The following is a 23,185-nucleotide window of genomic DNA, read 5'->3' on the forward strand; positions in this document are numbered from 1 at the left end:
TACTCATCCCTTCTATGTCACATGACAAACGTATTAGTTTATTCTATTGATGCTATACAGCAACTTTAAATATTTTAGAGAGCAAGGCTTAATAATTTTTTAGCGAAATATTGGTAGTAAACAATTACCAAACCAGTACCAGTTAATTCGAATTAAGTTTTATTTTGCTGCATAATTTCTAGCTGGCACTTTTTTCAAACAGCTGCAGCAAAAACTACGGTAATGAAATGACCTTGGTGAAAAAAACTTGAAATACATTTTACTTTAATGTCTTTTTATTTGCTTTATACAGCGTTACCACTTACCACTTTATGATGCAGCAATAAAATAGCACGAATTATTAACGGTCTATCCTGAAAATTATCATTTCTTGTTATTTTTTTCAGTTTAACATTATTGATTTTATTGAAAATACAAAAATGCGGCTTGGTATCCATTATAAGATATAAAGAAAAATTACACAGTAAAAAATAAAGCAGCATCTATAGATTTTTATATTGAATTTACAATTACTAAAATGATGTATCATGTCATTTATTATTATTACATTTAATCTTGTATTTAAGTGCAATAAAATAGCTTGATTTAAAAATCTCAAGAAATGCTTTCACAAATATTAGTAGTTATTGAATATTAATAAATAAAAAATATATATTAAAATCAGGTTGATCACATAATATGTTTGTTTATTTATTTAACTATCAAGGTTATAATATATTTAGAATTTAATACAATTTATACTAGACATATTTTAAGCAAAGTACTGCATGAGCGGGACATTGACTTTGTAAAAGCAAATATTAGATAAAAATCTAGCTGTTTATATGATTGTTTAAAAGATAATGCAAGGAGTAAATTTATGAAAAAATTAAAAATATTTCAGTTAAATTTAGAAGACTTTTAACATAAATTTAATAATAATAAAGGCATTCTACAATTTATAAACAAAAATATTTTATTAAAAAATAATAATACAATAATAGTAAAATAAAATCAGAGAAAATCTTATTTTTATGTTTTTAATACACACAAGATATCTTACACAATACATAATCGGTAAATAATCAGTTAGCTTCTGTGCTAAGTATAAGTTTAAACATGTTTTTTCACCGTGAGCTGTCCATAGATATAATAATAACTCGACCAAATTTTTTAGTTTATCTTGAGTAAATTCAAAAACTTTATCTCAAGTGGATGGACTATGCGGATCGCGTTATGCAATAAATTGTAGTTTATTGTGTCAATTTTACAATTCTTCGAAGTATACAATATAAATAAATATAAAATATATTTTTGATAAGAAACTTTGTAACATTTATTGCGATTATAATGTTTGATTATGATAACATTTACGGCGAGTTGAGTAATAATACTACATTCATACGAATAGCACACATTGAAAAAATATTTCTATATTTAGTGTATTATGCCCACCGATCCAATATTATTTCTGGAAATTTAACCTTTTCCCGAGCTACAATTTCTATCAATTTCTTCATGTATATACTCCATTCTCTAACACCGTTAGAAACATCAGGGATTAGGGTATTGAACTGAAAATAGAATATACAATTAATTAATAAATTTAAGCTTACATTTAATGTTATACATATATCGGTTGGTCCATAAATGCGTATTTACACCATACGAGCACACAAGTTTAATTTAAGTCAGTAAAGTATAAATTACTATTAAAATTAAGTGTAAATATAATCATTCCGTGTTAAGGATAAAATATTTTAAAATAAATTTGGCAAATACATACATACATATGTATGTATATTCTGACATATATAGCAATTCAGAGGTTGATTTTTTATCAGTCGGAAACGGACTATGATTGAAACAAGACGTTCGTAATAAATAATTATATTTTTCATTTATTTCAATAAGGGGTGTTATGTTCTTTATTTTTATTATTTACAGTCAGGCTGTTTTTTTGCGCTGCTATGGATTATGGTGTCGGCAAAATATTTACGTGTCCTTTTTTGTGGGAATTAAAACTGAAACACAAAACGCCTAGGACACAAGAAGTACCAATTCGGAATTTAGTGAGAGTACTATTAGTCAAAGTAGTGTAAAGAGTTAGATCAAGAAATCTTTGACTGGCGATATAAACCTTGAAAATGAGGCCCGTAAAATACTGTTGATGAAAAATAGTGAGAATCGCTGTTATAGACAACCCACAAACAATTATTCGAGCATCATTTCATGACATGGATACTGCATGAACTGATGGAAACGCAAAACAAATAAAATTTCGAACCTTGTTCTTTATTACTTCTCAGAAATATTTGGGAGCATGGTGCTATTTTGGGGTAATTATTTATCGATCGTTTTGTAAGCCATGCCAGATTATTACAGCATAATCATATTCTAGGGAAAATAAAACTATGCATAAAATTGAATCATAAAACAACTTATGTTAATAAACAAACATGGAGCCATGATGCTCTTTTAATGTTCCTTTGAACTTTTTCCTAGGATTATAATCTTTTAAAACATTTAGACTTATTTCTTCGCAACTTTAAATTGAAAAATCAGAGTGATATTATAAATGACCCTAATGACATAACAACATCTAAAAATATAGATTTTTTTAAAGATAAAAGATACATTTATTGTAAAATCTTTTGCAAAGAGTATATATATATATCTATAAATAAAAAATATTTCGATAAAGTATGTACAAATATAGGGTTTTATATTTTACTAAAAATCGGCCACTTCATATGTAATAACCTGATACTTGACCATTGAATGTGTTGCTTGAATATGTATGACTAGTAAGTTAATAACATATTAACAACAATTTTCTATGGTTAATGAATATAATGTAAGCCAAATATTCTTGCTATAAATGTATTCTCATGTTTGGCTCTGTAGATTCGTCTATGTATATTTTATTATTGAAAACTAATTTTAAAAGAAAAAATCTAAAATTTTAACTTAAATGAGAAAAATTTGAAAATCTGTGACAGAAAGACTGCTGGTTTTTTCGATATTTAGATGCCATCATCCAGTGGTTAAGATGAACAAATATACACCGAACGAATTACACATTAATCTCAAGGCAAACACTATACAACGTGTTGATTTCAATTTACAGCTATAACTTTTATTTTATTAATTTAGACTTATTATATTAATATATATTTATTGCAAAAAGATAATTCTAAGTCCTTTTTTGACTATTGTTAATAAATGGATTACAATAACTTATTTGTGTTGTTTCGAAATGTCTTAAAAATAACTACGAATTTATGGACTGTTCTAATATTATTACACTTACCGTTCTTGCAAATACAACTGTAATGTCGTTTTTGGGCAAAAATCTCATCCTATATTTTGAGTCGGGTTGTAAACTAATCATATCCACATCGACACTGATTACATCGTTGCTGAGATTTTTCGTTATCTAAGATGAGCAATAAATCTGATAAAACAATACAATAGAATAATGTGATTATTGTATTAAATAATTAATACCCTTATATCCCATTCTGTGAGTTTGATTTCGTATGTGCCAGAAGTCTTCACTTTACCACTCTTCAACTCAGCTTCTACATCATACACAAATGTGATTCCGTCTAGCATCAGCTTGGTGAAAACGGAAGCGATTAATTTTTGGTCTGATAAAAACTCGTTAGTGGACGAAGTTTTGATGTAGGCACTTTTGAAACCGACAACGAAACCGTGATGATAGTGTAGGTCACCCAAAACCTCGAAACCATACAGAGTTTCACTAAAAAATACCAATTTATTAGTTTTTAAAAAGTAATAATTAAATATTGTATTGTACTATACTTTATTTTATATACGAAATCCTTCATGCGTATCTTGGAAAGCCCCGTTTCTTCTAAATCGTAAAGAAATGTTTGAAGAACATCTTCCATGTACTTATTGGGATTGTCAAGTATGGTATTGGTGATGGTATCTATTACAAAAATAAATATGAAAAATATTAATGTATGTATATCTTACCATTTATTTATTATCATAAATAATACAGACCAATTGCATTGCAATTCCAAATACAGATTACGGATATATATAAAAACAATGCGTTATTCATGGTGCGATTTGTGTGCTGTCTAGATGAATAATACTACTGACAAAATAAATTTATAATCATTATTATCATTTTTTTTGTATCTATTCCTATTGTGATTTTTTTCAATAATTAAGTCATTGAATCGTGAAATAGATTGTCAATTTTTTAAATTAAATTAATTTATTTAATACAATTCTGACCATCATTATAGTGATTATTTAATAATATATGTATGTATAAAGGTTAAGGTTATTGGGTATTTAGATAATTATTTTAAAATTTTAAATATTTTTTTTCAAAATGATAACTTTCATTCATGAAGATCAGTAGTCGCCAAAATCAACTAACTACCTATACATAAAATGGTAGCAAATCTTATTCTATCGTTAGTTACTTGAAAGAGCAATTTTATGATTTTTCTTAAAAGCTATTCATTTACTATATAATTTAAAATTAATTTAACTGAAGTAATCGCAAGAATCAATTTAAAAAAAATGTGCAGTGATTTTAACAGAATTTGGTTCAAATAATGCCAGCGCTTAAACTGTTGACATTTCAACGCGATTTTTTTCGTATTTTTATGTAATCAATTTTCGTATTTTTATATTGAAAAATATTAATAATTCGTTTTTATTGTTTATTTAGTATTTTTTGCTTCTTAAATAGGCTATTCTCTTTTATTCAAATATCAATCATGGATGATGCTGTTGTCTTCAAATGGTTACTCAAACTTTGTTGTCCCATTATATATCATAAATGTTAAATAAAATATCCGTGTCTGTTTTTTTATTGATCCTCTTTGCTAATATAATAACACAGTATTTTGTAAAGCATCCCGTATACCTACGCTGTATATTTTTACCTTATTAAATATGCAATCAACGTTAACAACGTTTACTGCTACAACTTTATTACGCCATAATAATGTTATTTTGTACAAGCGACGAATATCTTGATTACCTTATTAACGTTTGATTTAGACCTCGCTTTAGCCGCGGGCGCTTTTGCGGTTTTTACCTGTGAAGTAACAACTTTAACCACAATAAAAATCATCACAATGTAACAAGGTAGACTGAGGTCGAGATAAAATTATATATGGAAATATACAAAAAAAATATAAACGGAGAAAAAACATGTTTATCGCTGCAGGCGTTAAGATAAATGGTCATATTACACTTCTTTTTATTGAGATTGTCTTATTTCACCTTTGTGAAGTAACAACATTGATTGTCTGACAAACATTCCATGGAGTTTTTAGTGACTTGAGCTGCGCATAGATTGCAGTATGATTTTAATGTAATACTGGTAATTAAAGGTCTACCAGTTAATTAATAATTTATGAATTCCCTTCGTTAATTTTACAGTACAACGGGTCTCAATATCAGTTATTTAATAATGTGTGATGGATGTGTTTTATAATAATAAAAAATATGATTGATGACCACTAGTTAATATAAAGTGCTTTTTCCCATTCACATCAGCAGGATATTCACAAATATGCTACTGTATGTTTGTATAATAATATATTAATTTATTGTATTTATTTTAATAAATGAAAAATATTTACAATATATTTTATTATTATCTTATTGAAATAATAATCTATTTAAGAATAATCGGCGGTAATCAGATTTCATTGAAATTGGTGTGAATTATACGGTACATGAAAAATCACAATATAGTTATAAATATATACGATAATAATTGAGCACTCTCAATATACTATTCGAATATTTTAACATGTTCCATAATTGAAATTCCTTTTGTGCTTTTTGATTGATCCTGTATATGTTACTCGGAGAGATAATGTCTTAATAATAAAATTGCGAGTTGTATATACCTCGGATGGTAAGGGAAAGAAGTGACGAGTATTTAATATATATTTATTTCAAATTTTATAAAATGTTAGCAGTTTTCTAGTGACCATTTCATGTGAATTTATGAAACAAATATCGAAAAATAGTTGGAAGTCTAACTTTTTAATAAAACCAAGCGATTACAGCAGGCTCAATGAACGCACTGTATATTCAATCCATATGTACAATGCTGTATATGTATGTTTCATTTTTTAAATTAGAGTATTACGTTTCATATATATTAGATAAATAAATCTATGTTAAAAATAATAAAAGATTAAAAAACAATTATAATATTTTAAGTCATTCGATTGCACAAAAATATTATTTTCTCTTAAAACATGATAACATATTTCGTAGGTTTTTTAATGTAAGTGCAATTAGGAGCAAATTACTTAGTTATTAAAAAAATAAAAAAAGTTTTTAAATTATTATGTGCTATAGAATTTATAAGGATGATGTCATTGCAGCTGAGGCTGGTTTTTTAAATTATTATTAGAGAATTTTTATAAATAAAAATTTTAGTGCCGTTGCCGGGGCTCGAACCTGCAACCTCAGATTTACTATTCTGAGACGTTAAGAACTACGCTATTCTATATGACATGATGTCGTATAAAAAAGGGGGAAAGTAGCTATTTGGAATATTAGTATAATACAAAAAAGTGAGTTTCTCACGCATGAAAAAAAAATATAAGATTTTATTTTTTCGTCACCACTTGCCAGACCTGCCAGCGCCAGTCGGCTCGTTCACGTAGGCCGACACGAAAGGTATAATTTGAGCGGTGAGAAATGGCCACGGCGTCGGAACAATGGTTGTGGTGCGGCCAATGGCCGCCTGTAATTCCTTCATCACGCCGAGTGTGATTAAGCAATTTGCCGAAAGGGACGCCCGCTTTGCTCTTCCCTCTCATCTTTCGTCGCTTCTTTCAAAGATTGACTTTGAACCTGGTATCCATCATGCGATGTGATACGTGACGCTCGCCTACATTCGTAGCGGACTTGCGCTCTTCTGATTACAAACAATACAAGATGGGACGTAGATATCGCTGATTTAAGAGCAAGAAGAACGGAAGCACATTTGATCATCATTTTCTTTTTATAAATTAGTCCCTCGGTGCTATGCTTCGTGACCATCGTGGCTTCAATTTTTAAGTAAGCAAGGAAGTTTCGTGTGCTCTTTCAAATGATCACATTGAAGGCAAATTTCGTAATACACCACTTTCAAAAAGAATTTGTTGTATTATATAGTTAAATATTCCAAGTAATAAAATCATATCTTAATAAAATAAAATTTTTGAATGATGAAATCATCGAGAATAATTTCCGCTGGCGTGCTTTAAGGAACCCAATTAGGGCCTTTCTTAATATTTATCAATGATATTTCTGAGTGTGAACTTGTACTTTTACAGTTAGTACAGCTCGTATCGTCTTGAAACCATTGCTGTGCGTTTACAACGTACTATAAAAAAAACTTACATATAAACAAAAAATAGAATAAAGACTGAAAATGACATGAAAATAATGTCGGCTTAGTAGGTAATGGTTTATAATATAGTTTCTCGTTGCTTTATACGTGATGAAAAAAGGACATTGTGAATTATAGTATATTTGAGTATAATAATAATTTAATATTTATTATTGCTTGTTTAAATTTTGACTTTGTATAACATTGTCGTTATCAACTTTCGATATTTATACGAAAGGTTGTGAATATCTAGAAATGATAATCTGATTTATCAAAATTATCATAATGCTTATTATTTTGCTTATATTATTATAATTAATGTAAATAATATTATTATTATAATTTGTAAATTATTATTATTTTTATAATTAATGTAATAATCGAAGGATAATTAACACCATAATTGTGAATTCAAAGAATTAGATTTAAACTTATATTTATATCACTAAAAATAAAACTCGTCCATTATACAACATATACATATGTACATACGTGGCAACAATTTTTAAATATTTTAATTTAAAGTCAGTTATTAATTATAAATATTATATTGAAAAGTATTAAATACTCATGATTTATATAAATCTTAAATTCATGTAGATTTTAATCCACGACATTGAAGTTTTATTATCGATTTTTACCACATTATATTATTTATATGATGATAAAAAATATTAATACAAATTGAATGTTAACAGCTAAATATCAGTTTTCATCGCGTGATTTTTAAAAGGGTAAGGCGTACTATTTATTATCTAATCTTACATAAAATATTTTAAAATAAATTATATTTTAGGAAAACTGTCATAATCTTACGGAAGTGTAAAGTTTTATTTTATCATTAGTAGTATTCATTAATAACTTACGTCATCATTTTTTTTGCATAAAACCTATTTTTTACATTAGAATAATTCATTATTTTTTTATTTTTACTTCCATAATTTTGATTAATTTACCACTTAGCATCAATTTTTTAGAAACTCATATTTTATGCGTAATAATGTGTGACGTACTGTTGTCCAGCCCCACGACATGAATATCCCATTACAACATTTACCTCATACTGTGTTTAACTCGAAATACTTGTTAAGTCCAAAGCTTTTATCAAAATTTCTGAGGGATGGCTACACAATAACCATCAGCCACCTAATGACGTTCATTGTGATATCACGAACAAAAGCGTTTTATTGTCGGGGGTGAAAAAATGCGTATATCACCCACTTCAAGTGCGATTATCAGATTATGGATGTAGAGGGTTAATCTGCGATGTTTTGGATACGAGAACAAACAATAAATAAATATTTCTTATAGTTAACAAATAATAAGTATCTCATTATTTTTATATTTTTGTCTAGAGCTAAATTGTCTGGAACACCCAGCGATCATAAAAAAATACTTGTAGCATCTACGCGATAAAAACATAAATAAAATGTTATCAATTTTGCGACTCTAGTACAACTTGCCACACAAGTGCTTTCTTGTTATGTCGATGAATGTGACGATTTGGAAGAATTCGATTGTTGTACTCACGCTCCCTTAGTGCATTTATAATGGCGTACATTAAATAAACGGAATTTGATTATATTTTATTTAGATTTTAAGGCTATAGGATATGAAGTTTATTTTCATTTCGTCTTTGTGAGAGTGTCAAGTTTAATTATCGTCGGCTATGATATTTTGTGATGATATTGGATGATCCGATGTCACATTTTTCATATTGCTGTTTTAAGACAATTCTGGCGAATCGCAGGTGAGGATGTTGGCGGACCAATTGCATATTTTCTTAGATTCACCCACGAAATATGTTTACGCAAAAATGAAACTTTCAGTTGATTGTTGCCAAAGAGAGTGAATGACAGCAACCCTGTTTTCGCATAGTGAAACGAATTGTCTATCGCGCGTCTTTTTTAAACGAAAGAGTAGTTTTTACAGTACTTAGGGTAGTTATGAGTGGTTAACGTCTTGGGATATATGTATCTAACTGGTGGTCCAAGAAATATTAACATTTAATAACGCAATTATTTCGTTCCAAGCTTTCTATTTCATTGTTAGACTTTAATTTTGAGACGTGATGACATATATTTTTATTTGTATGCAATGGTCGTTAGAATGACCTCTAATTATTGCTGCAAGTGGTTGGAACCTCCACATTTTTTTATTGTTGTAAATATTTCATTGCAATATGACAGGCGTTAGTCCAGTGCGCTACAATGGGGTAAACACTTATAAGTAGTAATAAAGCAGAATAAAATCTGACTGATTCTATAAAACAATGCCATGTATTATTTTAATTTATAATTAATAAATGCACCAAATAGCTAAATTTAATTATTAATTACGATATTCGAACTTGAAATTAAAAAAAAAAAGAGAATCTTGTCTATTTCGTGCAAGTTATCTGGTACTAATATATCACCCAACTCCTCATACTTTCAAGCTGTTTGCAAGGAGCGTATAAAAGGGTCGACACACACACACAATTGCGCTTTTGGAGAAACACCATCATTAGCTCTTTGTGTCACACTACTTCAGCAATTTTTCTGTTACTCTACTTCGGACCCAAATACCTGTTTATAGAGCACATATAGTTTAACATTACAAATACAAACGCACGAATTTTTATTATATTTGTAAATATTTTGCGGTATTAACTTTAATTAAAGCTTTTAAAGTATTTAAAACTATTTTTCAGGAACAGATCATTTTTATTCCCTAATTTTTATTTTATTATAAATTTAAAGGTTATTTATTTATAAATCATTTATACCTAAAACATATAAACATATTTAAACTTGTGTATTATGATGCATGCAGCAATAGCTAAAGAATTTTTTTACTTGGTTCATATTTTTTTACGTTTTTTCGTCGAGCAGTTGCAATGGAGCAGCTTGTTCGCGTGCTTGTTAACAAAACCGGGAAGGGGTCCATTGTTTCAACGAATTTATTACAAAATTAATGAAGTTGTTAACGAAAACACGAAAAAAATAGAGCGGGGAGCGGTCTAGCGTGACGTGGCGTGACACTCGTTCAATTTAAGACGATTCTATCGTATGATATAAAACGCCCAAATTATAACATTTACTTATGATATATTGCTTCATGTTTCCCATTATAATAAAGTGGGGTGGAAAAAAAATAAACAGAAAACAACACATTAATCTGAATCATCGTTCTGAGTATCTAACATTTTTATGCACTGAATAATCTGACCGCTAAAACCACATTTTTATCGATTGTTGTTCAAATTAACTTATTCACAATGAATGACTGTGATTCTAAGAGAAAATCTTAATAGTGCTGTTTATTGATAATATCAGAGTAATAATTAAAGGGTCGAGCCATAGGTATTCACAATTAGTTGCTATTAATATACTGAAAATATGTACATTATGTATTATGTATTATATAATTCAAATTTACGATTTAATGTACAGTCATATTATTAGTATTAATGATATTGATTATATTGATGGTAATAATGATTGATTACCATTATTATAAAAAATTAAATCAGATTAAGCTGTCAATAAGCACATCATAGATATGTAGTAGACTCGTAATACGTTGTACACTATTCTAGGAGCGTAGTTGTTGAAGGAGATTTAGAAACCTTGAGTAGGCAGTGGATTATTTTAATTGATTAATTCTACTTATGATATAAAAATATGATATAAGAATACCATATTAGTATTATATGTAACAAAAAAACTTTTAACCAATGACATAAACCAAGTACTTACTTATTTTAAAATTAGGCGATATAACATACATACATGTATTTAAACAAACCAAGTACCAAATCTACAAGTAAACGACGTCTGCATTTTTTTTAAAGATTTTGTTATGAAAAACGCATTTCAGTTATTTGGAAGAATTTTTGAATTGAGATCTAATTTTTGGAACTCATGATTAAACAAGTACTCTTTTTTAATCAAAAAAGTTGAGATAAGGTTCTTAACATACATTTATAAAAGGGTATTAAGTTATTATCCGTTCTTGTATCCCTGTCTTTATTTTATGAACGTTGGGATACGATTCACTGAGTCCTCGCAGAAAGTATGTGTCGCTAAGCATTTCTTTAAGCTACTAAAGAGTTCTGTCAGAAATAAAACTATTCTAAGGAAATTCCAGTTATGGGTTCTGGAACGTCTTCGAGAATCACGATCGTGTCTTATTCTGATGTCTGTTATAGCCAGGAATTCCGCACTAGCCGACTCGCTGACATTGCACATTTAGCTGTTTAATGTAAATTATGAGTAGCTGGTCCGGTTCATATAATTTAACTTTATTAACGCTATGACGCTGAAATGCCGTTTTTTATACGTGCATAAGAGACAAATATTTTAAATAAACTTTTTCAACGTATGTTAAATTAATTATTTTTGGAATATTCGTTCATTGAAAAAATACGATTTACTCTTAATTATATGAACACGGATTATCCGTGTTTTATAAAAATACTGAGTTAAGTAATCTAGTGATTGCTTAACTCAGTATTTTCTCCTCTGTGTACTTTTATGTAACCTAATTCTCGACGTTAAATTATATTAAGAATAATAAAAGAAACCAACTGATGGATAAGATAGAGCAAACACAATTTAGCAGCAGAAAAATCACTAGTGTAAAGAGATATTTGTGTGGTATTTTTAATTAATAAATGTAACAATAATGTAATTTTTTTTTCATTTTTTTTACGGCTGCAAATATCACAAAATTATGGATATTTCTAAAAGTGACATGGCACTCGAGTTAAGCTAGTTTTTTTCAAAATTTTGAAATACTGAGGTTTGCCATCACTGGAATAGGGAATAATTTTATCAATGAAACGAAAATACCATAATGCATTCTTAAAACCGTTGTTAACGAGGACATCTAGGTACTGGAAAATTATATAATGGATGCTGCACATAATTAATAGTAAGCCGAAAGCCATATACACTAATTCGATCTTGGAGAAAATTCATAAAGTAGACTCTTACGAACCTGAGGCGAGAGAAATATTTGAAATATGCAAATTCTTAGAAAATATGAAGTACAATGACAATGACGATAGAGACAACATCATGGAGTTGTTCAAACGTGATTTGAATAATCTAGGGATTTAATGTATGAGTAATGCGGAACTTATTACTTAAGCGAAAAAAAAACAAAAATTTCATTAGTCACATCACGACATTTACTTTTATCATGAGTATGACAATGGGAAAAGAGTATAATGATTTAATGGCGCTTAGAAAAAAATCTTATTTTCATTCGAAATATAATAAAAATTTATGATAAAAAACGTATTCTAAAACAAATTTAAATATATCAATTCGGATTATTTGTGCCCCCATTAATTAGAGTGGATAATCAAAACTATATTAAATATTTTCTCTGAAGCGCATGCTTACTTAAATATTGTGTATTCAACTAATATTTTCATACTATATATTTTCGATATATATATATAAATTGTATAATTGTACATTTTATTCCTCTTATCTATAAACCACGTTTGTATCTGTTTATATTAAATGTTAGGTATTTTTAACAGACAACTAAATAATTTTATAAAAAGAATCATATATTTTATATAAATATATATAATAATATTACACAATTCTCTATATGCTATTTTATGAATACTACTATTATTTATTGAATTTGTCAACATAATATTACGAAACTCGTATAAAAAAATCTTTCATAGATGTTTGAGTTTGACCTTATAACGTCAACTTATTTAGATACTTTTTATACGAACGACTTATTTTTATACTATTTAGTAATAAACACAACATATGTTTTAAAATATTTGTGTTTACTAATAAGTAGCATTACAATTAATTAATATTTATTGTAGAAGTCGACTATTTCTTGATTGATCTTTTTTGCCGACAGTTATACGAGCAACCTGAAAATAATCGATTAAAGAATTAATTAATTTTTTTTTTGTAATAAAACTTATTTGTATTTTAATTAAATAATGCGTTATCCACAATATCATTATGTTTAAAAAAATAAATATATGATTTTATTATTATTAAGTATCATGCTATAATAAAATAAACAAGCTATAGAAAAAAATTATTTGATTGATATTATTTTATCAAGTTTATAGTGATTTAATAAAAACAAAAATAAAAATATTTTTTGTACATCAAACCATTATTATATATAGCTTATTTATTTATTTACTTATTTATTATGTTGCAAATAAAACATATTTTATGTATACTTTAGGATAACAATGAACTCTGCTAATGACATTCAATATTAATGAATATAACTATATTATCTTTGTAAAATAGTTTTGCTTTATTGTTCAGTGAAACTATTATTTGCACTTGTTTGACTTTAGTTGGTTAATATTACTAAGTATACATATTTTTTCTACAATTTCATCAGTAACCCCAACTTGTCTATTCTTTCTCATAAAATTAATCTAAATCTAATTCAATTCCAAAAAAGAGTGACTGGTATAGGTAACTGTAGTTATTAAGTACTAAATTATTTTTTCTCACCAGTAACTCCTTGCTGTTCGCAATTCATGAAGGGGAATCCACATCCTTGCGCTTGAATGATTGGTGCTGGTTGTGGAATATAATATTGTTGAGGTTGAATTTGTACTCTTTGGACTTGTGGTTGAACGTACATAGGTTGTGGAACGGCAACTCGTTGTGGAATGTAAACGGGATGTGGAACAGCAACTGGCTGTTGAACGTAAACAGGTTGTGGAACAGGAAAAGGCTGTGGCACAGGGACTGGTTGTTGAACGTAAATGGGTTGTGGAACAGCAACTTGTTGTGTTTGCCTTATGTAGACCGGTTGAGGATACGGTTGTGGTACCATGACCTCTTTTTGGATGTAGACGGGCTTTTCGACAACCACTGGTGGTGGAGGTGGTGGTGCCGGTTGCATAACCGGATAAGGCATAGGCTGCCTAATTATCATTGGAGGTGACGGTATGAATATCGGTACTCTTTCTGGGATTCTGGGAGCTACTGGAGCAGTATCGTAGATCGGTTCATCGTAGCATTCATTTTCACACTCGTGTTTCGATTCACTTTGATTGACTCCAGATTGGGAGAGAGATCCTAAATTTATGTTGTTGATGTTCGTGCTGTTCACATTTGTGACGATGTTGTGCGTGTTTGTGCTGTTTGCTATGTTAGTAATATTTATTAGAGTAGGAGTACTCTCTCCTGTGATCACTATTGGTTGAGATGGAGGTTGAGGTTGAATAATTGGAGGCTGGACTGGAGGTGCTACCACAGTCATGACACATTGTCCACTTTGATAATTTGTGTTTAATGGACATTGGGCGCACGTACCACTATAGGCGAAAGTGTTTCCAGAACAGGATGCTTGACATCCACCATTAATATAAGTTGCTCCTTGCGCACAAGTTGAAGCGCCTGTGTTGTATTGGCAGGCTCCGTTAACAAAATTGGTTTGAATTGGACATATGGTTTGGACTTGTGGCATACATACTCCACTCTGGTATTGCATTCCAGCTGTACAAGTTTGAAATGCATTTACTTGGCATCCAGTACTACCACAGTGTGCTGATACGTTTTCAACACTCATTAAGCAAAGAGCTATACAAGCAAGAAGAACTTTGTATTTACTCTAAAAAAATTATAAATACAAAAATTAAAATATCACATTAGTTAACATTATATATTATTAACGATACTCACACTATTTTTCATTTTGATTTGATTGTAAGTTACATAAGTTTTAATGCATGTATCACGGAAGCTGGATAAGAAGTGTGTAGTATAAATAGCGAGCCCAATTATAATATAATATAAAAATGATAAGATAAGTATTATTTCATCCACAGAATGCTGATCTGTGATGTTGTATTATTTATCATTATTATTTAAATAATTTATAATGTGTTTCAAAAGTGTGTATGAGCACAAGAATAATTCTATTGTAAATACATACAATTTTGCTTAAAATTGTTCATGAATTAAAGCAATATTGTAAAAAAGTTTTGGAATCAATTTGACACAAAAAATGTTATTGTGTCTTTATGATGACACTGATATTCACGCAAATAGATTATTCGTCGGTCATAAGTTTCATTTAACAGTTGTTCGATCATCGCTAAATAGACTTTGGTCAGAATGATTTTTAAATTTATGCTTAATGCTAGTGTGGTATTGCACTAGTTTATTTTTTATGTAATAGCGCCCAAGTATTCTTATTGATTTTTATATATAGTACAAATTAAATTTATTTTATATATATAGATTAAGGTTTCAAAAGTAAAAAAAAATAAATTAAAAATAAAATTTAGTATTTTTGGTATGTATATTTTGTAATACGGGTGTATGCATAATATGGGTGTATGCATGTCGCTGGGTTTTATCAAAATAAGATTAGAAAAAATAGACCTAGAACAAGGGTGTCTAACCTTTTGAATCTTAAAAATATCAAATACCGCGTATATAATTAAATATTTATTTTTTACAGTGTAAACATACTATCAATGGGTCGATTACAACTTTACTTTTTACACAAAAAATCATAACATATTATTAATATACTAAAATGAAATTGCTGTGATAAAAATGAAATATTTTTTGCTAATTTTTGTGGCTTTGTTCAGACAGTGTTTCAAAGTAAATTAAGTTACTGTTTTTATTTTCAGATAGGTAGATTTTCGGTTTGTTAAAATGAGCAGTGATATCCAATAGAAATATTAAATCAGCCATTTTGAAATTCAAGTGCTGGATTTTCTTTTTAGTTCATGCCTTAATTACTTAATTGCAGTAAAATATACAGTGTCTTCGTAGCTAGTTTACAGAGGATCAAGAAACTTGAAATTAATGGTAATTTAATTCTTTAAATTTTAATTAAAATTATTTGGTTAATGATGACGTTTATAAAATTGACAATTTTTAATGTCGCTTTCTTGATGCTGTGATACTTAATGAAATGGAAGTTATCGATCTCTTTTGCATCGTCGACAACTAATTTTGCTAATCTTTTCTTTATCCAACCTTCGGTTACTATATTAAACATGTGATAATTAAACTAAATCTTGCTAATTTTAATATTTGTGCTTTAAACAAATCTGTTGATAAATAAAGTTCTTCGGTAATATTAAATTTGTTGTAAATTTCTTAAAATAAGTTGAGCCATTTTTTATACGTGCATAAGAGACAAATATTTTAATTAAACTTTTTCAACGTATGCTAATTACATTTTTTTTGGAATAGCTATATAAATTCCGCGCTTGATTTTTTTCTTAATGCCGTTTCATAAAGATCACTTTTGGAAAATTTCATATAAAATTTATCAATCGCTTAACTTGTTTTGAATGAGTTTATGAGTTCAAAATGCTCGTATTTTACTCATTTTTATCACCACTAACATCCCTGATTTCTTTAAGCAATTATTTTTATTTATTTTAGAATAAATTTGGAAACGTAGTTTGCGATTTATTTTAGAATAAATTTTCGGAATATACTTCGTATATTAATAGATAAGTTTAAAATATCAATATGGTTCAATTAATTTGAATTTATCTGAACTCCAGTCTCATAAATTGTCAAATACTGATTTTGACACTGCTGATAATATAAAATATCGAATTACAAAATGATTCATTATAGTTATTAATGCTATCGTAAGACATAATATATTTAGGTCATTTTTATTTTATCTAATTTCGACATAATTTGTATGTGTCAAACATAGTATGATTGGGAAAGCTTCACAAATCATATATTACAATTTCATATAATATTGCTCAACTAATTGAAGGGAAATATATGTATAGCATCACAAGCAATTATTTTTGTCAATTTAATTAAGTCGATTTTGGCAAGCATTCAATACGGCCTTCAACTCTGTATTATACGGTAAACGAGATTACATTAGAATTTTACTTCTTTGCGTTCCACAAAATGTAAAAGAGACCCATCTAGGTTTTGTATGACAAAGGGGGGTCAAACGACTGGCAGTAAACTATGCCTGTGTTTGGCTCGAATATTATACATATACGTAGATACGTTTACGTCTTTAAGACAATGCGATTCGGTGCTAAATATGTGCATATACCCATTGGGGTTTTTACGAGAGGTTCCGCCACTATTGGATTATTACATTACGTATTCAGAGCCTATTGTTTAGGAATATGTTTTTAATTTCGTATAAATACGATAAACTGACAAAAGGCCTGGTAATTAAGTACTTAGAATGGGTTTTATATTATATTTTTTTTTTTTATAAAAATAACAATCTATAATTTAGAGTCCATAATAAAATATATATAATATTATGTATTATAGTGCATTTTGCTTAATTATCAATTGTTTATTAAAATGGTTGACTATTTTGTAAACGCAAAAGTGTTATAAAAGGATTATTAAACAAATTATGCTTAAAACAATTTTGATATAAAATATTCAATAACACAAATTCTAAAATATTCTTATCAATATGTGTGTAATGCTTTGACATGAAATTCAATTCAAATGTCGTCATATAAAATTATCATACTTAAGATAAAAAAAAATAATAGCAAAAAATCATAATTAAGATTACAACATAGAGATCAGTTTGCAACACGTTGATTATTTATGTTTAAATATTTACTCTTGAACTAAATAGATTTGAACTCACCGATTTATCTCAAAGCTTATAATTGTATTTATATATCTTTTTTTTTCCATGGAAAAATAAATAAATGTCATCGGAATCCAGAAGTATGCGGTAACACAAACACAATAAAACTCAACAATGGAGCTTGATGTGAAAGGGGACCGCGTCTGAAGGTGCCGAAATGGATTATGTATTTGTATGTCTTTATTGCGAAGGTGAGTTTCAAAAGGAGCCGCTGGAGAAAGAAGGATATACCAATCGTCACAATTCTGTATACAAACAGATATTTATGACGGTTTTCATCACTGATAAATAATATGAATTAAAAACATTTCATACTATTCGTTAACAAAATAGGGTTTCATTTACATTTTTTATTTTTTTTACTTTATTTTAATCTTAAACCTTAATTTATTTTAATATACAAAATATATACATATTTAAATAATTTATATTGAAGATTACTGTAAGATATATATTGTTATATATTTAAGAATATAACTCATAGTAATGAGTTTCAACATAAGTCATATAAGTCTCGCGTGTTGTTTATTTTTCGGAACAAAACGCACGCCTGGATTCTGATCCTAATACTTCGATAACCGTTTCATAAAGTTCTTGATGCTTCATGGAGTTGAAAATAAAATGCCCCTGCTTTTTAAATTTACATATTTATTTAGCATGATTCAATATTTAAATGTATAATAGAATCGTTATAAACCTCGTTCTATCTTTGGATAATAATGAACTTTTAACTTCAGATCGCTCTATTATTAAGTGTCCTACCCATTAAAACGTTGCTAATGCTTGATTCTTTTTTTAATATATATTTTATAAAAAGGCTTTCTGAGTTGCCATATTCATTTCATTACATTTAGCTAGATATCACAGTTTTTTACACTATTACCTTTATTTGACACTACTCTGTCACGAAACCTTCCATATTATCTCAGTTACTTACCTATCGTTCATGGAAAAAAATACGATTTACTCTTAATTATATGGACACGGATTATCTGTGTTTTATAAAAATACTCTAAAAAAATTAAATTTTTTTAAACTAAGGATGTTTTAGAAATTTAAATTTAAAAATCTTTCTGTTCAATATTATAAATACAGAGGATTATGGATAATCATAAAAATATTTGAAGATTTGGTCAAAATTCGAGCAACAAGAAATGAGAGAATTTAAAAAAGTGAAGGCTCACTACAAAAAGTAGTATTGTTATTAAATAATGATTTTAATTAAAATATAAGCATATTAGAAAAAATATTACAACATGCTAATATTATTACTGTTACATTAGGGCAGTGATGGTGAGCCTATGACACGTATGATTGAGGATAAGAATTTGGCAAAATTTTTTCAGATCAATGATCCAAACTGGCTCAGCACATTGATCTTTTTTACAGATCTCTCTGTTCATATGAATGAACTAAACTTAAAATTACAAAATTTTGACAAAAATGCTGATGTTATGTTTGGATTGCTTTGGAAAGTAAACTTATTTATAAAATGAAATAGGACCTATTCATGTATATAACCAATATATTGTAAACTGGCTTCTTGGCAAGTTCGGTGAAAGGTTAAATTAATTTAGACAAAATTTAAAATAACGACTAATGGATAAGATAGAGCAAATACAATTTAGCAGCAAAAAAGTCACTAGTGTAAAGAAGATTTTGTGTTGTTTTTTTTAATTAATAAATGTAACAATAATGTAATTTTTTTTTTATTTTTTTTATTACGGCTGCAAATATCACAAAATTATGGATATTTCTAAAAGTGACATAGCACTCGAGAAATACTTGGAATAGGAAATAATTTTATCAATAAAACGAGAATACCATAATGCATTCTTACAACCTTTGTTAACAAGGACATCTAGGTACTAGAAAATTATATAATGGATGCTGCACATAATTAATAATAAGCCGAAAGACATATACACTAATTTGATCTTGGAGAAAATTCATAAAGTGGACTCTTACGAACCTGAGGCAAGAGAAATATTTGATATATGAAAATTAATAGATAATATCAGGAACAATGACAATGACGATAAAGAAAACATCATGAAGTTGTTGGAACGTGATTTGAATAATCTAAGGATTCAATGTATGAGTAATGCGGAAAATATTACTTAAGCGAAGAAGAAACAAAAATTCCATTAGTCACATCACGACATTTACTTTTATCATGAGTATGACAATTAGGAAAGAGTATAATGATATAATGGCGCTTAGAAAAAATCTTATTTTTATTCGAAATATAATAAAAATTTATGATAAAAAACGTATTCTAAAACAAATTTAAATATATCAATTCGGATTATTTGTGCCCCCCATTAATTAGAGTGGAAAATCAAAACTATATTAAATATTTTCTCTGAAGCGCATGTTTACTATATAATATATTGTGTATTCAACTAATATTTATATACTATATATTTTCGAAATATATATATTTTATACTTGTACATTTTATTCCTCTTATCTATATACCACGTTTGTATCTGTTTATATTAAATGCTATGTATTTTTAATAGACAACTAAATAATTTTATAAAAAAAATCACATATTTTATATAAATATATATAATAATATAACACAGGTTTCTATATGTTCTTTTATAAATTCTACTATTATTTAAAGAATTTGTCAACATATGATTACGAAAATCGTATAAAAAAATATTTCATAGATATTTGAGTTTGACCTTATAACGTCAACCTATTTAGATACTTTTTTGAAGAACGACTTATGTAACCATTATTAACCATTAACTATTATTAATGTTTTTAAATGCGATCAAAGTACGATTAATTTATATTAAAGTATCATATAATAGATTTTCATGAGTAAAATAGTTAGAAACTTCTCCGTAAGATGTCGGTATGTGTTTCAAGAATTTAATAATATACACAACATATGTTTTAAAATACTTGTATTTAGTAATAAGTAGCATTACAATTAATTAATAGTTATTGTAGAAGTCGATTATTTCTTGATTGATCTTTTTTGTCGACAGTTATACGAGCAACCTGGAAATAATTGATTAAATAATTAATTTATTTTTTAATGTAATAAAACATATTTGTGTTTTAAATGAATAATGCGTTATCCACAATATGATAATGTTTTAAAAAATAAATATATGATTTTAATATTATTAAGTATCATGCTATAATAAAATGAACAAGCTATAAAAAAAAATTTTTGATAAATATTATTTTATCAAGTTTATAGAGCGATTTAATAAAAATAAAAAAAACACATTTTCAGTACATCGAACCATTACTATGTATAGCTTTAATTGACTTATTTATTATGTTGCAAATAAAACATATTTTATGTATACTTTAGGATAACAATAAACTCTGCTAATGACATTCAATATTAATGAATATAACTATTTTATCTTTGTAAAAAAGTTTTGCTTTATTGTTCAGTGAAACTATTATTTGTACTTGTTTGACTTTAGTTGGTTAATATTACTAAGTATACATCTTTTTTTCTACAATTTCATTAGTAATCCCAACTGGTCTATTCTCTCTCATAAAATTGATCTACATCAAATTCAATTCCAAAAAAGAGTGACTGATATAGGTAACTGTAGTTATGAAGTACCAAATTATTTTTTCTCACCTGTAACTCCTTGCTGTCCGCAATTCATGAAGGGGAATCCACATCCTTGCGCTTGAATGATTGGTGCTGGTTGTGGAATATAATATTGTTGAGGTTGAATTTGTACTCTTTGGACTTGTGGTTGAACGTAAATAGGTTGTGGAACGGCAACTCGTTGTGGAATGTAAACGGGTTGTGGAACAGCAACTGGCTGTTGAACGTAAACAGGTTGTGGAACAGGAATAGGCTGTGGCACAGGGACTGGCTGTTGAACGTAAATTGGTTGTGGAACAGCTACTTGTTGTGTTTGCCTTATATAGACCGGTTGAGGATACGGTTGTGGCACCATGACCTGTCTTTGGATGTAGACGGGCTTTTCGACAACCACTGGTGGTGGAGGTGGTGGTGCCGGTTGCATAACCGGATAAGGCATAGGCTGCCTAATAACAATTGGAGGTGACGGTATGTATATCGGTACTCTTTCTGGGATTCTGGGAGCTACTGGAGCAGTTTCGTAGATTGGTTCGTCGTAGCATTCATCTCCACACACGTGTTTTCTTCTCTGATGGCATTTGTATTTATCACCTTCTTGTTCGCATCTTCTAGGCTCGGATATAACGCAACACGGTTCGTTTCTTTCGACGGGCGCCGATTCACTTTGATTGACTCCAGATTGGGAGTGAGATCCTAAATTTATGTTGTTGATGTTCGTGCTGTTCACATTTGTGACGATGTTGTGCGTGTTTGTGCTGTTTGCTACGTTAGTAATGTTTATTACAGTAGGAGTACTTTCTCCTGTGACCACTATCGGTGGAGATGGAGGTTGAGGTTGAATTATCGGAGGCTGGACTGGAGGTGCTACCGCAGTCATGACACACTGTCCACTTTGATAATTTGTGTTTAATGGACATTGAGCGCACGTACCACTATGGGCGAAAGTGTTTCCAGAACAGGATGCTTGACATCCACCATTGATATAAGTTGCTCCTTGCGCACAAGTTGAAGCGCCTGTGTTGTATTGGCAGGCTCCGTTAACAAAATTGGTTTGAGTTGGACATATGGTTTGGACTTGTGGCATACATACTCCACTCTGGTATTGCATTCCAGCTGTACAAGGTTGAAATGCTTTTACTTGGCATCCAGTATTACCGCATTGTGCTGATACGTTTTCAACACTCATTAAGCAAAGAGATATACAAGCAAGAAGAACTTTGTATTTACTCTAAAAAAATTATAAATACAAAAATTAAAATATTATTATTTAACATTATATATTATAAACGATACTTACACTATATTTCATTTTAATTTGATTGTAAGTTACATAAGTCTTAAAGCATGTATCACGGAAGCTGGATAAGAAGTGTATAGTAAAAATAGCGAGCCCAATTATAATATAATATAAAAATGATAAGATAAGTATTATTTCATCCACAGAATGCTGATCTGTGATGTTGTATTATTTATTAATATTATTTAAATAATTTATAATGTGTTTCTAAAATGTGTATGAGCACAAAAATAATTTTATTATAATTACATACAATATTGGTAAAAATTTTTCATGAATTTTAAGC

The 23,185-nt window shown here is 28.5% G+C and overlaps 3 protein-coding genes across 3 annotated transcripts; all 3 read right to left on the reverse strand.

Moving 5' to 3' along the window:
- Positions 1-1,068: 1,068 nt before the first annotated feature.
- Positions 1,069-4,093, reverse strand: LOC148233035 (uncharacterized). The gene is made up of 5 exons (XM_088190048.1): positions 4,015-4,093; positions 3,808-3,937; positions 3,490-3,745; positions 3,293-3,418; positions 1,069-1,553 (listed from the first exon to the last, which is right to left on the reverse strand). Exons 1-5 carry the CDS (start codon positions 4,073-4,075, stop codon positions 1,425-1,427), a joined length of 702 nt encoding a protein of 233 aa, XP_088046174.1. The 5' UTR covers positions 4,076-4,093; the 3' UTR covers positions 1,069-1,424.
- Positions 4,094-12,923: 8,830 nt separating this feature from the next.
- On the reverse strand, positions 12,924-15,189 carry LOC148233036 (uncharacterized). The gene is made up of 3 exons (XM_088190632.1): positions 15,061-15,189; positions 13,882-14,989; positions 12,924-13,271 (listed from the first exon to the last, which is right to left on the reverse strand). Exons 1-3 carry the CDS (start codon positions 15,070-15,072, stop codon positions 13,228-13,230), a joined length of 1,164 nt encoding a protein of 387 aa, XP_088046758.1. The 5' UTR covers positions 15,073-15,189; the 3' UTR covers positions 12,924-13,227.
- Positions 15,190-20,911: 5,722 nt separating this feature from the next.
- Positions 20,912-22,980, reverse strand: LOC148233037 (uncharacterized). Its single transcript, XM_088190631.1, has 3 exons — positions 22,900-22,980; positions 21,630-22,830; positions 20,912-21,025 (listed from the first exon to the last, which is right to left on the reverse strand). Exons 1-3 carry the CDS (start codon positions 22,909-22,911, stop codon positions 20,982-20,984), a joined length of 1,257 nt encoding a protein of 418 aa, XP_088046757.1. The 5' UTR covers positions 22,912-22,980; the 3' UTR covers positions 20,912-20,981.
- Between the last annotated feature and the right edge of the window lie 205 nt (positions 22,981-23,185).

Source organism: Plectrocnemia conspersa, unplaced genomic scaffold (genome assembly GCF_051122295.1).
Source record: "Plectrocnemia conspersa isolate PC_06_02 unplaced genomic scaffold, ASM5112229v1 ptg000008l, whole genome shotgun sequence".
Lineage (NCBI taxonomy): Eukaryota > Metazoa > Arthropoda > Insecta > Trichoptera > Polycentropodidae > Plectrocnemia > Plectrocnemia conspersa.

Excerpts from the sequence above, each read along its gene's own strand:
- LOC148233035 (XM_088190048.1), bottom strand. The coding sequence starts at position 4,075 with ATGAATAACGCATTGTTTTTATATATATCCGTAATCTGTATTTGGAAT. Across the intron at positions 3,938-4,014 it reads TTGGAATTGCAATGCAATTG|ATACCATCACCAATACCATA; the intron begins GTCTGTATTATT and ends TTTTTGTAATAG. Across the intron at positions 3,746-3,807 it reads GATTTCGTATATAAAATAAA|TGAAACTCTGTATGGTTTCG; the intron begins GTATAGTACAAT and ends GGTATTTTTTAG.
- LOC148233037 (XM_088190631.1), bottom strand. Across the intron at positions 21,026-21,629 it reads CGGACAGCAAGGAGTTACAG|GTTGCTCGTATAACTGTCGA; the intron begins GTGAGAAAAAAT and ends AATTATTTCCAG.
- LOC148233036 (XM_088190632.1), bottom strand. Across the intron at positions 13,272-13,881 it reads CGAACAGCAAGGAGTTACTG|GTTGCTCGTATAACTGTCGG; the intron begins GTGAGAAAAAAT and ends GATTATTTTCAG.